Genomic DNA, 20,529 nt, shown 5'->3' with positions numbered 1-20,529 from the left:
GCGAGGGTACGGTCACTGTGACCCCAGTACGCAGCGAGGGGACGGTCACTGTGACCCAGTACGCAGCGAGGGGATGGTCACTGTGACCCCAGTACGCAGCGAGGGGACGGTCACTGTGACCCAGTACGCAGTGAGGGTATGGTCACTGTGACCCAGTACGCAGCGAGGGGACGGTCACTGTGACCCCAGTACGCAGTGAGGGTATGGTCACTATGACCCCAGTACGCAGCGAGGGGACGGTCACTGTGACCCCAGTACGCAGTGAGGGTATGGTCACTGTGACCCCAGTACGCAGCGAGGGGACGGTCACTGTGACCCAGTACGCAGCGAGGGGACGGTCACTGTGACCCCAGTACGCAGCGAGCGGACGGTCACTGTGACCCAGTACGCAGTGAGGGTACGGTCACTGTGACCCAGTACGCAGCGAGGGTATGGTCACTGTGACCCAGTACGAAGTGAGGGTATGGTCACTGTGACCCAGTACGCAGTGAGGGTATTGTCACTGTGACCCCAGTACGCAGCGAGGGGATGGTCCACTATGACCCCAGTACGCAGTGAGGGTATTGTCACTGTGACCCCAGTACGCAGCGAGGGGATGGTCACTATGACCCCAGTACGCAGCGAGGGTATGGTCACTGTGACCCCAGTACGCAGTGAGGGTATGGTCACTGTGACCCAGTACGCAGTGAGGGGTATTGTCACTGTGACCCCAGTACGCAGCGAGGGTACGGTCACTGTGACCCAGTACGCAGTGAGGGTATGGTGACTGTGACCCAGTACGCAGTGAGGGTATTGTCACTGTGACCCCAGTACGCAGCGAGGGTATGGTCACTGTGACCAGTACGCAGTGAGGGTATTGTCACTGTGACCCCAGTACGCAGCGAGGGGATGGTCACTATGACCCCAGTACGCAGCGAGGGTATGGTCACTGTGACCCCAGTACGCAGTGAGGGTATGGTCACTGTGACCCAGTACGCAGTGAGGGTATTGTCACTGTGACCCCAGTACGCAGCGAGGGTATGGTCACTGTGACCCAGTACGCAGTGAGGGTATTGTCACTGTGACCCCAGTACGCAGCGAGGGGTGGTCACTATGACCCCAGTACGCAGCGAGAGTACGGTCACTGTGACCCCAGTACGCAGTGAGGGTATGGTCACTGTGACCCGTCACTGTGACCCCAGGTACGCAGCGAGGGTATGGTCACTGTGACCCGGTACGCAGTGAGGGGTATGGTCACTGTGACCCCGGTACGCAGTGAGGGGATGGTCACTGTGACCCCAGTACGCAGCTGAGGGGATGGTCACTGTGACCCCAGTACGCAGTGAGGGTATGGTCACTGTGACCCCAGTACGCAGTGAGGGTATGGTCACTGTGACCCCAGTACGCAGCGAGGGTATGGTCACTGTGACCCCAGTACGCAGTGAGGGTATGGTCACTGTGAGCCCAGTACGCAGCGAGGGGACGGTCACTGTGACCCAGTACGCAGCCGAGGGGTATGGTCACTGTGACCCCAGTACGCAGTGAGGGGACGGTCACTGTGACCCCAGTACGCAGTGAGGGTATTGTCACTGTGACCCCAGTACGCAGTGAGGGTATTGTCACTGTGACCCCAGTACGCAGTGAGGGGATGGTCACTGTGACCCCAGTACGCACCGAGGGGTTGGTCACTGTGACCCAGTATGCAGTGAGGGTATGGTCATTGTGACCCCAGTACGCAGTGAGGGGATGGTCACTGTGACCCAGTACGCAGTGAGTGTAAGGTCACTGTGACCCAGTACGCAGTGAGGGTATGGTCACTATGACCCCAGTACGCAGTCGAGGGTATGGTCACTGTGACCCAGTACGCAGCGAGGGGATGGTCACTGTGACCCCAGTACGCAGCGAGGGGACGGTCACTGTGACCCCAGTACGCAGTGAGGGTATGGTCACTGTGACCCAGTACGCAGCGAGGGGATGGTCACTGTGACCCCAGTACGCAGCGAGGGGACGGTCACTGTGACCCCAGTACGCAGTGAGGGTATTGTCACTGTGACCCCAGTACGCAGTGAGGGGATGGTCACTGTGACCCCAGTACGCACCGAGGGGATGGTCACTGTGACCCAGTACGCAGTGAGGGTATGTTCATTGTGACCCCAGTACGCAGTGAGGGGATGGTCACTGTGACCCAGTACGCAGTGAGTGTAAGGTCACTGTGACCCAGTACGCAGTGAGGGTATGGTCACTGTGACCCCAGTACGCAGCGAGGGGATGGTCACTGTGACCCCAGTACGCAGTGAGGGTATGGTCACTGTGACCCAGTACGCAGCGAGGGGGATGGTCACTGTGACCCCAGTACGCAGTGAGGGTACGGTCACTGTGACCCCAGTACGCAGCGAGGGGGATGGTCACTGTGACCCCAGTACGCAGTGAGGGGATGGTCACTGTGACCCAGTACGCAGTGAGGGTATGGTCACTGTGACCCCAGTACGCAGTGAGGGTATGGTCACTGTGACCCAGTACGCAGTGAGGGTACGGTCACTGTGACCCCAGTACGCAGTGAGGGTACGGTCACTGTGACCCCAGTACGCAGCGAGGGGATGGTCACTGTGACCCCAGTACGCAGCGAGGGTACGGTCACTGTGACCCCAGTACGCAGCGAGGGGATGGTCACTGTGACCCCAGTACGCAGTGAGGGTATGGTCACTGTGACCCCAGTACGCAGCGAGGGGACGGTCACTGTGACCCAGTACGCAGTGAGGGTACGGTCACTGTGACCCAGTACGCAGTGAGGGGATGGTCACTGTGACCCCAGTACGCAGCTAGGGGACGGTCACTGTGACCCAGTACGCAGTGAGGGGATGGTCACTGTGACCCCAGTACGCAGCGAGGGTATGGTCACTGTGACCCAGTACGCAGTGAGGGGATGGTCACTGTGACCCAGTACGCAGTGAGGGTACGGTCACTGTGACCCAGTACGCAGCGAGGGGATGGTCCACTGTGACCCGGTACGCAGCGAGGAGATGGTCACTGTGACCCAGTACGCAGCGAGGAGATGGTCACTGTGACCCAGTACGCAGCGAGGGGGATGGTCACTGTGACCCAGTACGCAGCGAGGGTACGGTCACTGTGACCCCGGTACGCAGCGAGGGGACGGTCACTGTGACCCAGTACGCAGTGAGTGTGATGGTCACTGTGACCCCAGTACGCAGCGAGGGGATGGTCACTGTGACCCAGTACGCAGCGAGGGGATGGTCACTGTGACCCAGTACGCAGCGAGGGGACGGTCACTGTGACCCCAGTACGCAGCGAGGGGACGGTCACTGTGACCCGGTACGCAGTGAGGGTAACGGTCACTGTGACCCCAATACGCAGTGAGGGGACGGTCACTGTGACCCCAGTACGCAGTGAGGGTACGGTCACTGTGACCCAGTACGCAGCGAGGGTATGGTCACTGTGACCCAGTACGCAGCGAGGGGACGGTCACTGTGACCCCAGTACGCAGTGAGGGCATGGTCACTGTGACCCCAGTACGCAGTGAGGGGACGGTCACTGTGACCCCAGTACGCAGTGAGGGTATGGTCACTGTGACCCAGTACGCAGTGAGGGTATGGTCACTGTGACCCCAGTACGCAGCGAGGGGACGGTCACTGTGACCCCAGTACGCAGTGAGGGGGACGGTCACTGTGACCCCAGTACGCAGCGAGGGGATGGTCACTGTGACCCAGTACGCAGTGAGGGTATGGTCACTGTGACCCCAGTACGCAGCGAGGGGGACGGTCACTGTGACCCCAGTACGCAGCGAGGGCACGGTCACTGTGACCCAGTACGCAGCGAGGGGATGGTCACTGTGACCCCAGTACGCAGTGAGGGGATGGTCACTGTGACCCAAGACGCAGTGAGGGTATGGTCACTGTGACCCCAGTACGCAGTGAGGGTATGGTCACTGTGACCCCAGTACGCAGCGAGGGGATGGTCACTGTGACCCCAGTACGCAGTGAGGGGACGGTCACTGTGACCCCAGTACGCAGTGAGGGGACGGTCACTGTGACCCCAGTACGCAGCGAGGGGATGGTCACTGTGACCCAAGACGCAGTGAGGGTATGGTCACTGTGACCCCAGTACGCAGTGAGGGTATGGTCACTGTGACCCAGTACGCAGCGAGGGGATGGTCACTGTGACCCCAGTACGCAGCAAGGGGATGGTCACTGTGACCCCAGTACGCAGTGAGGGTATGGTCACTGTGACCCAGTACGCAGCGAGGGGATGGTCACTGTGACCCCAGTACGCAGCGAGGGTATGGTCACTGTGACCCCAGTACGCAGCGAGGGTATGGTCACTGTGACCCCAGTACGCAGTGAGGGTATGGTCACTGTGACCCAGTACGCAGTGAGGGGATGGTCACTGTGACCCCAGTACGCAGTGAGGGTATGGTCACTGTGACCCAGTACGCAGCGAGGGGATGGTCACTGTGACCCCAGTACGCAGCGAGGGTATGGTCACTGTGACCCCAGTACGCAGTGAGGGGACGGTCACTGTGACCCAGTACGCAGTGAGGGGACGGTCACTGTGACCCAGTACGCAGCGAGGGTACGGTCACTGTGACCCCAGTACGCAGCGAGGGTATGGTCACTGTGACCCCAGTACGCAGCGAGGGGACGGTCACTGTGACCCAAGACGCAGTGAGGGTATGGTCACTGTGACCCCAGTACGCAGCGAGGGTATGGTCACTGTGACCCCAGTACGCAGCGAGGGTATGGTCACTGTGACCCCAGTACGCAGCGAGGGTATGGTCACTGTGACCCCAGTACGCAGTGAGGGTATGGTCACTGTGACCCCAGTACGCAGTGAGGGTATGGTCACTGTGACCCCAGTACGCAGTGAGGGGACGGTCACTGTGACCCCAGTACGCAGTGAGGGGACGGTCACTGTGACCCCAGTACGCAGCGAGGGGATGGTCACTGTGACCCAGTACGCAGTGAGGGTATGGTCACTGTGACCCCAGTACGCAGCGAGGGGACGGTCACTGTGACCCCAGTACGCAGCGAGGGCACGGTCACTGTGACCCAGTACGCAGCGAGGGGATGGTCACTGTGACCCCAGTACGCAGTGAGGGGATGGTCACTGTGACCCAAGACGCAGTGAGGGTATGGTCACTGTGACCCCAGTACGCAGTGAGGGTATGGTCACTGTGACCCCAGTACGCAGCGAGGGGATGGTCACTGTGACCCCAGTACGCAGTGAGGGGACGGTCACTGTGACCCCAGTACGCAGTGAGGGGACGGTCACTGTGACCCCAGTACGCAGCGAGGGGATGGTCACTGTGACCCAAGACGCAGTGAGGGTATGGTCACTGTGACCCCAGTACGCAGTGAGGGTATGGTCACTGTGACCCAGTACGCAGCGAGGGGATGGTCACTGTGACCCCAGTACGCAGCGAGGGGATGGTCACTGTGACCCCAGTACGCAGTGAGGGTATGGTCACTGTGACCCAGTACGCAGCGAGGGGATGGTCACTGTGACCCCAGTACGCAGCGAGGGTATGGTCACTGTGACCCCAGTACGCAGCGAGGGTATGGTCACTGTGACCCCAGTACGCAGTGAGGGTATGGTCACTGTGACCCAGTACGCAGTGAGGGGATGGTCACTGTGACCCCAGTACGCAGTGAGGGTATGGTCACTGTGACCCAGTACGCAGCGAGGGGATGGTCACTGTGACCCCAGTACGCAGCGAGGGTATGGTCACTGTGACCCCAGTACGCAGTGAGGGGACGGTCACTGTGACCCAGTACGCAGTGAGGGGACGGTCACTGTGACCCAGTACGCAGCGAGGGTACGGTCACTGTGACCCCAGTACGCAGCGAGGGTATGGTCACTGTGACCCCAGTACGCAGCGAGGGGACGGTCACTGTGACCCAAGACGCAGTGAGGGTATGGTCACTGTGACCCCAGTACGCAGCGAGGGTATGGTCACTGTGACCCCAGTACGCAGCGAGGGTATGGTCACTGTGACCCCAGTACGCAGCGAGGGTATGGTCACTGTGACCCCAGTACGCAGTGAGGGTATGGTCACTGTGACCCCAGTACGCAGTGAGGGTATGGTCACTGTGACCCCAGTACGCAGTGAGGGGACGGTCACTGTGACCCCAGTACGCAGTGAGGGGACGGTCACTGTGACCCCAGTACGCAGCGAGGGGATGGTCACTGTGACCCAGTACGCAGTGAGGGTATGGTCACTGTGACCCCAGTACGCAGCGAGGGGACGGTCACTGTGACCCCAGTACGCAGCGAGGGGCACGGTCACTGTGACCCAGTACGCAGCGAGGGGATGGTCACTGTGACCCCAGTACGCAGTGAGGGGATGGTCACTGTGACCCAAGACGCAGTGAGGGTATGGTCACTGTGACCCCAGTACGCAGTGAGGGTATGGTCACTGTGACCCCAGTACGCAGCGAGGGGATGGTCACTGTGACCCCAGTACGCAGTGAGGGGGACGGTCACTGTGACCCCAGTACGCAGTGAGGGGACGGTCACTGTGACCCCAGTACGCAGCGAGGGGATGGTCACTGTGACCCAAGACGCAGTGAGGGTATGGTCACTGTGACCCCAGTACGCAGTGAGGGTATGGTCACTGTGACCCAGTACGCAGCGAGGGGATGGTCACTGTGACCCCAGTACGCAGCGAGGGGGATGGTCACTGTGACCCCAGTACGCAGTGAGGGTATGGTCACTGTGACCCAGTACGCAGCGAGGGGATGGTCACTGTGACCCCCAGTACGCAGCGAGGGTATGGTCACTGTGACCCCAGTACGCAGCGAGGGTATGGTCACTGTGACCCCAGTACGCAGTGAGGGTATGGTCACTGTGACCCAGTACGCAGTGAGGGGATGGTCACTGTGACCCCAGTACGCAGTGAGGGTATGGTCACTGTGACCCAGTACGCAGCGAGGGGATGGTCACTGTGACCCCAGTACGCAGCGAGGGTATGGTCACTGTGACCCCAGTACGCAGTGAGGGGACGGTCACTGTGACCCAGTACGCAGTGAGGGGGACGGTCACTGTGACCCAGTACGCAGCGAGGGTACGGTCACTGTGACCCCAGTACGCAGCGAGGGTATGGTCACTTGTGACCCCAGTATGCAGCGAGGGGACGGTCACTGTGACCCAAGACGCAGTGAGGGTATGGTCACTGTGACCCCAGTACGCAGCGAGGGTATGGTCACTGTGACCCCAGTACGCAGCGAGGGTATGGTCACTGTGACCCCAGTACGCAGCGAGGGTATGGTCACTGTGACCCCAGTACGCAGTGAGGGTATGGTCACAGTCACACACCAGGCAGAGTATACAGATACCTGGGCGTCACTGTATGGTATACAACCAGCCCAGATGGTCACAAAATTAATATTGATCCTGGAGTGATATTGTGAGGGAACAGAATCCACTCAGACCCAACCTACGACACACTGATCACACACACACACACACACTGATCACACACACACTGATCACACACACACACACACACTGATCACACACACACTGATCACACACACACACACACACTGATCACACACACACTGATCACACACACACACTGATCACACACACACACACACACTGATCACACACACACACACACTGATCACACACACACTGATCACACACACACACACACACACTGATCACACACACACTGATCACACACACACACACACACTGATCACACACACACTGATCACACACACACACACACACTGATCACACACACACACACACTGATCACACACACACTGATCACACACACACACTGATCACACACACACACACACACTGATCACACACACACTGATCACACACACACACTGATCACACACACACACACTGATCACACACACACACTGATCACACACACACTGATCACACACACACACTGATCACACACACACACTGATCACACACACACACACTGATCACACACACACTGATCACACACACACTGATCACACACACACACACACACTGATCACACACACACTGATCACACACACACACTGATCACACACACACACACACACTGATCACACACACACACACACTGATCACACACACACTGATCACACACACACACACACACTGATCACACACACACTGATCACACACACACACTGATCACACACACACACACACACTGATCACACACACACACACACTGATCACACACACACTGATCACACACACACACTGATCACACACACACACACACACTGATCACACACACACTGATCACACACACACACTGATCACACACACACACACTGATCACACACACACACTGATCACACACACACTGATCACACACACACACTGATCACACACACACACTGATCACACACACACACACTGATCACACACACACTGATCACACACACACACACTGATCACACACACACACTGATCACACACACACACTGATCACACACACACTGATCACACACACACACTGATCACACACACACACACACACTGATCACACACACTGATCACACACACACACACTGATCACACACACACACACTGATCACACACACACACACACACTGATCACACACACACACACACACACTGATCACACACACACTGATCACACACACACTGATCACACACACACACACTGATCACACACACACACACTGATCACACACACACTGATCACATACACACACACACTGATCACACACACACACACACTGATCACACACACACACACACTGATCACACACACACACACACACTGATCACACAGACACACACACTGATCACACACACAAAGATCACACACACACACATACACACTGATCACACACACACATACACACTGATCACACACACACTGATCACTACACACACCGATCACACACACATACCGATCACACACACACCCCGATCACACACACACACAGATCACACACACACACACACTGATCACACACACACACACACTGATCACACACACACACTGATCACACACACACACACTCACACACCGATCACACACACACACACACACACACTGATCACACACACCGATCACACTGATCACCCACACACACTGATCACACACACACACACTGATCACACACACACACTGATCACACACACACACTGATCACACACACACACACCGATCACACACACACACTGATCACACACACATACTGATCACACACACACACACCGATCACACACACACACAGATCACACACACACACCGATCACACACACACACACCGATCACACACACACACTGATCACACACACACCGATCACACACACACCGATCACACACACACACTGATCACACACACACACTGATCACACACACAGATCACACACACACACTGATCACACACACACCGATCACACACACACACTGATCACACACACACACTGATCACACACACACAGTGATCACACACACACTGATCACACACACACCGATCTCACACACACCGATCTCACACACACACACTGATCACACACACACACATTGATCACACACACACCGATCAAACACACACACACTGATCACACACACACCGATCACAGACACACAGTGATCACACACACACTGATCACACACACACTGATCACACACACACTGATCACACACACACACACACACACACTGATCACCCACACACACTGATCACCCACACACACTGATCACACACACACAGTGATCACACACACACTGATCACACACACACACTGATCACACACACACACACACTGATCACACACACACACACACCGATCACACACACACACTGATCACACACACACACTGATCACACACACACACACACACACACCGATCACACACACACACTGATCACACACACACACTGATCACACACACACACACACTGATCACACACACTGATCACACACACACACACACACACTGATCTCACACACACACTGATCTCACACACACACTGATCTCACACACACCGATCACACACACACACCGATCACACACACACAGTGATCACACACACACCGAACAAACACACCGATCACACACACTGATCACACACACACACACAGATCACACACACACACACACACACCGATCTCACACACACACTGATCACACACACACACCGATCACACACACACTGATCACACACACTGATCACACACACACACCGATCACACACACACACTGATCACACACACACACACACTGATCACACACACACACACTGATCACACACACACACACTGATCACACACACACAGTGATCACACACACACACTGATCACACACACACACTGATCACACACACACACACTCACCGATCACACACACACACACCGATCACACACACACCGATCACACACACACAGTGATCACACACACACACTGATCACACACACACACTGATCACACACACACCGAACAAACACACCGATCACACACACTGATCACACACACACACACCGATCACACACACACCGATCACACACACACAGTGATCACACACACACACACACTGATCACACACACACCGATCACACACACACACTGATCACACACACTGATCACACACACACACACTGATCACACACACACACACACACACAGTGATCACACACACACAGTGATCACACACACACTGATCACACACACACAGATCACACACACACACAGATCACACACACACACACACACACTGATCACACACACACACAGTGATCACACACACACTGATCACACACACACACCGATCACACACACACCGTGATCACACACACACTGATCACACACACACACCGATCACACACACACACCGATCACACACACACACTGATCACACACACACACACTGATCACACACACACACACACACTGATCACCCACACACACTGATCACACACACACAGTGATCACACACACACTGATCACACACACACACTGATCACACACACACACTCACCGATCACACACACACAGTGATCACACACACACTGATCACACACACACACACACTGATCACCCACACACACTGATCACACACACACACACTGATCACACACACACAGTGATCACACACACACTGATCACACACACACACTGATCACACACACACACACACTGATCACACACACACACACACCGATCACACACACACACCGATCACACACACACACTGATCACACACACACACTGATCACACACACACACACTGATCACACACACACTGATCACATACACACACACACTGATCACACACACACACACACTGATCACACACACACACACACTGATCACACACACACACACACACTGATCACACAGACACACACACTGATCACACACACAAAGATCACACACACACACATACACACTGATCACACACACACATACACACTGATCACACACACACTGATCACTACACACACCGATCACACACACATACCGATCACACACACACCCCGATCACACACACACACAGATCACACACACACACACACTGATCACACACACACACACACTGATCACACACACACACTGATCACACACACACACACTCACACACCGATCACACACACACACACACACACACTGATCACACACACCGATCACACTGATCACCCACACACACTGATCACACACACACACACTGATCACACACACACACTGATCACACACACACACTGATCACACACACACACACCGATCACACACACACACTGATCACACACACATACTGATCACACACACACACACCGATCACACACACACACAGATCACACACACACACCGATCACACACACACACACCGATCACACACACACACTGATCACACACACACCGATCACACACACACCGATCACACACACACACTGATCACACACACACACTGATCACACACACAGATCACACACACACACTGATCACACACACACCGATCACACACACACACTGATCACACACACACACTGATCACACACACACAGTGATCACACAAACACTGATCACACACACACCGATCTCACACACACCGATCTCACACACACACACTGATCACACACACACACATTGATCACACACACACCGATCAAACACACACACACTGATCACACACACACCGATCACAGACACACAGTGATCACACACACACTGATCACACACACACTGATCACACACACACTGATCACACACACACACACACACACACTGATCACCCACACACACTGATCACCCACACACACTGATCACACACACACAGTGATCACACACACACTGATCACACACACACACTGATCACACACACACACACACTGATCACACACACACACACACCGATCACACACACACACCGATCACACACACACACTGATCACACACACACACTGATCACACACACACACACACACACACCGATCACACACACACACTGATCACACACACACACTGATCACACACACACACACACTGATCACACACACTGATCACACACACACACACACACTGATCTCACACACACACTGATCTCACACACACACTGATCTCACACACACCGATCACACACACACACCGATCACACACACACAGTGATCACACACACACCGAACAAACACACCGATCACACACACTGATCACACACACACACACAGATCACACACACACACACACACACCGATCTCACACACACACTGATCACACACACACACCGATCACACACACACACTGATCACACACACTGATCACACACACACACCGATCACACACACACACTGATCACACACACACACACACTGATCACACACACACACACTGATCACACACACACACACTGATCACACACACACAGTGATCACACACACACACTGATCACACACACACACTGATCACACACACACACACTCACCGATCACACACACACACACCGATCACACACACACCGATCACACACACACAGTGATCACACACACACACTGATCACACACACACACTGATCACACACACACCGAACAAACACACCGATCACACACACTGATCACACACACACACACCGATCACACACACACCGATCACACACACACAGTGATCACACACACACACACACTGATCACACACACACCGATCACACACACACACTGATCACACACACTGATCACACACACACACACTGATCACACACACACACACACACACAGTGATCACACACACACAGTGATCACACACACACTGATCACACACACACAGATCACACACACACACAGATCACACACACACACACACACACTGATCACACACACACACAGTGATCACACACACACTGATCACACACACACACCGATCACACACACACCGTGATCACACACACACTGATCACACACACACACCGATCACACACACACACCGATCACACACACACACTGATCACACACACACACACTGATCACACACACACACACACACTGATCACCCACACACACTGATCACACACACACAGTGATCACACACACACTGATCACACACACACACTGATCACACACACACACTCACCGATCACACACACACAGTGATCACACACACACTGATCACACACACACACACACTGATCACCCACACACACTGATCACACACACACACACTGATCACACACACACAGTGATCACACACACACTGATCACACACACACACTGATCACACAAACACACACTCACCGATCACACACACACAGTGATCACACACACACTGATCACACACACACACACACACACTGATCACACACACACACACCGATCACACACACACCGATCACACACACACAGTGATCACACACACACACACACTGATCACACACACACCGATCACACACACACACTGATCACACACACTGATCACACACACTGATCACACACACACACACTGATCACACACACACACACACACACTGATCACACACACACAGTGATCACACACACACAGATCACACACACACACAGATCACACACACACACACACACACACTGATCACACACACACACAGTGATCACACACACACCGATCACACACACACACTGATCACACACACACACTGATCACACACACACACTGATCACACACACACACTGATCACACACACACCGATCACACACACACACTGATCTCACACACAGACTGAGTGAGAAGTCTCTCACAATGACTGTGTCATGAGGCTGAGAGACACCATCGAGCAGGTGTCAGCCTTGAGCAGCCAGGAGTAACATGTCCCTCTCCATTCGGCTGCTTGTTCGGGTTGGATTGACCTGTCATCGGCCTCTATTCCAGTTGGATCTCCGGGATGTGTGAACATGTTTTGCCTATTTTGGTCATTATCAAAATGAGGGATATTGTTTAGGATGTGTTGTAGTCGGTTAGGAATCCTGACTTTTACTTGTTCAAGGTATTTCATTACAATTGAGCTATGTCCCATTGATGATCTTTACCAGGGAGCAAACCTGCTCAGGACATTACCCGCTGCTCCTGTGTGGACACAAACGTCTGGAAACCTGGAGCAACTCCAAACCCCAACTCGTGGATGTATGGGGGCTCATCCTGGGTGTGGATCTGAATCTTCAAACCAGCCTCAAAGGATGTTTCTTCTGCAAGATGGAGAGAGAGAGAGAGCGAGAGAGAGAGAGAGAGAGAGAGCGAGAGAGAGAGAGAGAGAGAGAGCGAGAGAGAGAGAAGAAACATCGATTAACAATGAGGCACACCCATACATACAAACCCTCACTAATGCCTTCGCTGCCCCGAGCTCTGTTTCAGTGCAATCTGACAGGTCCCATTTTCAAACACCGACATGGCTTCACCTCTCCCTATCTCTGTAGTAACCTCCAACCTCACCCACCTCACCCACCTCACCCACCTCACCCACCTCACCCATCTCACCCATCTCACCCATCTCACCCACCTCACCCATCTCACCCACCTCACCCACCTCACCCATCTCACCCACCTCACCCACCTCACCCACCTCACCCATCTCACCCCACCTCACACACCTCACCCACCTCACCCATCTCACACACCTCACCCACCTCACCCATCTCACACACCTCACCCATCTCACCAACCTCACCCACCTCCACCCACCTCACACACCTCACCCACCTCACCCATCTCACACACCTCACCCACCTCACCCATCTCACACACCTCACCCATCTCACACACCTCACACACCTCACCCACCTCACCCACCTCACCCACCTCACACACCTCACCCACCTCACCCACCTCACACACCTCACCCACCTCACCCACCTCACACACCTCACCCACCTCACCCACCTCACCCAACTCACCCACCTCACCCACCTCACACACCTCACCCACCTCACCCACCTCACCCACCTCACCCACCTCACCCACCTCACCCACCTCACACACCTCACCCACCTCACCCACCTCATACACCTCACCCAACTCACCCAACTCACCCACCTCACCCACCTCATACACCTCACCCAACTCACCCACCTCACCCACCTCACCCAACTCACCCACCTCACCCACCTCACCCATCTCACTCACCTCACCCACCTCACCCAACACACCCAACTCACCCACCTCACACACCTCACCCACCTCACACACCTCACACACCTCACCCACCTCACACACCTCACCCACCTCACCCAGCTCACCCAGCTCACCCAGCTCACCCACCTCACCCACCTCACCCAGCTCACCCACCTCACCCACCTCACCCACCTCACCCAGCTCACCCATCTCACACACCTCACCCACCTCACCCACCTCACACACCTCACCCACCTCACACACCTCACACACCTCACCCACCTCACACACCTCACCCACCTCACCCATCTCACCCACCTCACCCACCTCACCCACCTCACCCACCTCACCCACCTCACCCACCCTCATACACCTCACCCAACTCACCCAACTCACCCACCTCACCCACCTCATACACCTCACCCAACTCACCCACCTCACCCACCTCACCCAACTCACCCACCTCACCCACCTCACCCATCTCACTCACCTCACCCACCTCACCCAACTCACCCAACTCACCCACCTCACACACCTCACCCACCTCACACACCTCACACACCTCACCCACCTCACACACCTCACACACCTCACCCACCTCACCCAGCTCACCCAGCTCACCCACCTCACCCAGCTCACCCACCTCACCCACCTCACCCACCTCACCCACCTCACACACCTCACCCACCTCACCCACCTCACACACCTCACCCACCTCACCCACTCACCCCCACCCCCACCCACCCCACCCACCCACACCACCCACCCCCCACCACCCCCCACCCCACCTCACCCACCACCACCCACCCACCCACCTCACCCACCCACACCCACCTCACCCACCACACCCACCACACCCACCCCCCACCCACCCACCACACCACACCCACCCACCCACCACCACACCCACCCACCTCACCCACCTCACCCACCACACCACCCACCCACCTCACCCTCACCCCACCCACCCACCACACCACCTCACCCACCTCACCCACCTCACCCATCACACCCACCCACCCACCTCACCCCACCTCACCCCCACCCACCCCTCACCCACCTCACCCCCTCACCCACCCCCACACACCCACCTCACCCACCTCACCCACCTCACCCACCTCACCCCCCTCACCCACCTCCACACCCACCTCACCCACCACCACCCACACACCCACCCACCACCACCCACCCACCCACCCACCCCACCACACCCACCACCACCCACACACACACCCACACCCACCCCCACACCCACCTCACCCACCACACCCTCACACCCACCTCACCCACCCACACCCACCTCACACCCACACACCCACCTCACCCACCTCACCCACCTCACCCACCTCACCCACCTCACCCACCACCCACCTCACCCACACACCCACCTCCACCCACCTCACACACCTCACCCACTCACCCACCTCACCCACCTCACCCACCCCACCACCTCACCCACCTCACCCACCTCACACACCTCACCCACCTCACCACCTCACCCACCTCACCCACCTCACCCCACCTCACACACCTCACCCCACCTCACCCACCTCACACACCTCACCCACCTCACCCACCTCACACACCTCACCCACCTCACCCACCTCACCCACTCACCCAACTCACCCACCTCACCCACCTCACCCACCTCACCACCCACCCACCTCACCCAACCTCACCCACCTCACCCACCTCACACACCTCACCCACCTCACCCACCTCCCACCTCACCCACCTCACCACACCTCACCCACCTCACCCACCTCACCCACCTCACACCCACACACCTCACCCACCGCACACACCTCACCCACCTCACCCACTCACCCAACTCACACCACCCACCTCACCCACTCACCCACCTCACCCAACTCACCCACCCACCCACTCACCCACCTCACCCAACCTCACACACCTCACCCACCTCACCCACTCACCCACCCACCACCCACCTCACCACCAACTCACCCACCTCACCCACCTCACACACCTCACCCACCTCACCCAACTCACCCACCACACCAACCTCACCCACCTCACCCACCTCACCCAACTCACCACACACCCACTCACCCACCTCACCCACCTCACCCAACTCACCCAACTCACCACCTCACCACACCTCACCCACCTCACCCACCTCACCCACCTCACCCACCTCACCCACCTCACCCACCTCACCCACCTCACCACCTCACACACCCACCCTCACCCACCTCACCCACCTCACACACCTCACCCACTCACCCACCTCACCACCTCACCCACCTCACCCACCTCACCCACCTCACCCACTCACACACCTCACCCACCTCACCCACCTCACCCACCTCACCCACCTCACCCACCTCACCCACTCACACACCCTCACCCACCTCACCCACCTCACCCACCTCACACACCTCACCCACCTCACCACCTCACCTCAACTCACCCACCTCACCCACCTCACACACCTCACCCACCTCACCCACCTCACACACCTCACCCACCTCACCCACCTCACCCACCTCACCCACCTCACACACCTCACCCACCTCACACACCTCACCCACCTCACCCAACTCACCCACCTCACCCACCTCACACACCTCACCCACCTCACCCACCTCACCCACCTCACCCACCTCACCCACCTCACCCACCTCACCCACCTCACCCAACTCACCCAACTCACACACCTCACCCACCTCACCCACCTCACCCACCTCACCCAACTCACCCATCTCACCCAACTCACACACCTCACCCACCTCACCCACCTCACCCACCTCACCCACCTCACCCACCTCACCCACCTCACACACCTCACCCAACTCACCCATCTCACCCAACTCACACACCTCACCCACCTCACCCACCTCACCCACCTCACCCACCTCACCCAACTCACCCACCTCACCCAACCTCACCCACCTCACCCAACCTCACCCACCACCCACCTCACCCAACTCACACACCTCACCCACCTCACACCACCTCACCCACCTCACCCACCTCACCCACTCACCCACCTCACCCACCTCACCCACCTCACCCAACTCACCCACCTCACCCAACTCACACACCTCACCCACCTCACCCACCTCACCCACCTCACCCAACTCACCCATCTCACCCAACCTCACCACACCTCACCCACCTCACCCACTCTCACCTCACCCACCTCACCCACCTCACCCAACTCACCCATCTCACCCAACTCACACACCTCACCCACCTCACCCACCTCACACACCTCACCCACCTCACCCATCTCACCCAACCTCACACACCTCACCCACTCTCACCCACCTCACCCACCTCACCCAACTCACCACCTCACCCACTCACACACCTCACCCACCTCACCCACCTCACCCACCTCACCCACCTCACCCAACCTCACACACCTCACCACCTCACACACCTCACCCACCTCACCACCTCACCCACCTCACCCACCTCACCACTCAACACCTCACCACCTCACCCACTCACCCACCTCACCCACCTCACCCACCTCACCCACCTCACCCACCTCACCCACCTCACCCACCTCACCCACCTCACACACCTCACCCACCTCACCCACCTCACCCACCTCACCCAACTCACACCACCTCACCCACCTCACCACCACCACTCACCCAACTCACCCACCTCACCCACCTCACCCACCTCACCACTCACCACCTCACCCACCTCACACACCTCACCACACCTCACCCACCTCACCACCTCACCCTCTCACCCACCTCACACCTCACCACCTCACACCAACTCACCCACTCACCCACCTCACCCACCTCACCCAACTCACCCACCTCACCCACCTCACCCACCTCACCCACCTCACCCACCTCACCCACCTCACCCACTCACCCACCTCACCCAACTCACCCAACTCACCCACCTCACCCACCTCACCCACCTCACCTCACCACTCACCCTCACCCATCTCACCCCTCACCCACCTCACACACCTCACCCACCTCACCCACCTCACCCACTCACCCAACTCACCCAACTCACACACACACCTCACACCTCACCCCACACTCACCCACCCCCATCTCACCCACCTCACCCACCTCACCCACCTCACCCACTCACACCACTCACCCACCTCACCACTCACACCCACCTCACACCACCTCACCACTCACCCATCTCACCCAACTTCACACCTCACCCACTCACCCACCTCACCACACCTCACCCAACCTCACCCACCTCACCCAACTCACCCATCTCACCCACCTCACACCAACCTCACTCACACTCACACCTCACACCTCACTCACCCAACTCACCCACCTCACCCAACTCAACACTCACCCACTACACCTCACCCACCTCACCCACCAACTCACCACTCACATCTCACCCAACTCACATCACCACCTCACCTCACAACTCACACACCTCACCACACTCACACACCTCTCCACCACCTCACCCACCTCACCCAACCTCACAAGCTCAACCCAACCTCACCAACTCACCCACCTCACCCAACCTCACACACCTCACCCAACTCACCCACCTCACCAACTCACACCTCACCCAACTCACCCACCTCACCCAACTCAACCTCACCTCACCTCACACACCTCACCCCAACCTCACCCACTCACCCACACTCACCCACCTCACCCACCTCACACACCTCACACACCTCACCACCTCTCACCTCACACACCTCACCCATCTCACACACCTCACACACCTCACCCACCTCACCCATCTCACACACCTCACACACCTCACCCACCTCACACACCTCACCCAACTCACCCACCTCACACACCTCACCCCAACTCACCCACCTCACCCAACTCACCACACCTCACACCTCACCCACCTCACACACCTCACCCACCTCACCCACCTCACACACCTCACCCATCTCACACACCTCACCCATCTCACCCACCTCACCCACCTCACACACCTCATACACCTCACCTACCTCACACACCTCA

At 56.7% G+C, this 20,529-nt stretch overlaps 1 protein-coding gene across 3 annotated transcripts in view; it reads right to left on the bottom strand.

The window, feature by feature from the left end:
- The window catches only part of LOC140476835 (acid-sensing ion channel 1C-like), a 474,098-nt gene that overhangs the window by 126,375 nt on the left and 327,194 nt on the right, over positions 1-20,529 (bottom strand). For all 3 annotated transcript variants that reach the window (XM_072569647.1, XM_072569645.1, XM_072569646.1), the window contains one exon: positions 14,513-14,640. In XM_072569647.1, the coding sequence (XP_072425748.1) occupies positions 14,513-14,640 (128 nt within the window). The remainder of the gene's footprint in view (positions 1-14,512; positions 14,641-20,529) is intronic.

Source organism: Chiloscyllium punctatum, chromosome 5, assembly GCF_047496795.1.
Source record: "Chiloscyllium punctatum isolate Juve2018m chromosome 5, sChiPun1.3, whole genome shotgun sequence".
Taxonomy (NCBI): domain Eukaryota; kingdom Metazoa; phylum Chordata; class Chondrichthyes; order Orectolobiformes; family Hemiscylliidae; genus Chiloscyllium; species Chiloscyllium punctatum.
The sequence above is the reverse complement of the archived record's forward strand: the minus strand, read 5'-3'. Positions and strand labels throughout refer to the sequence as shown.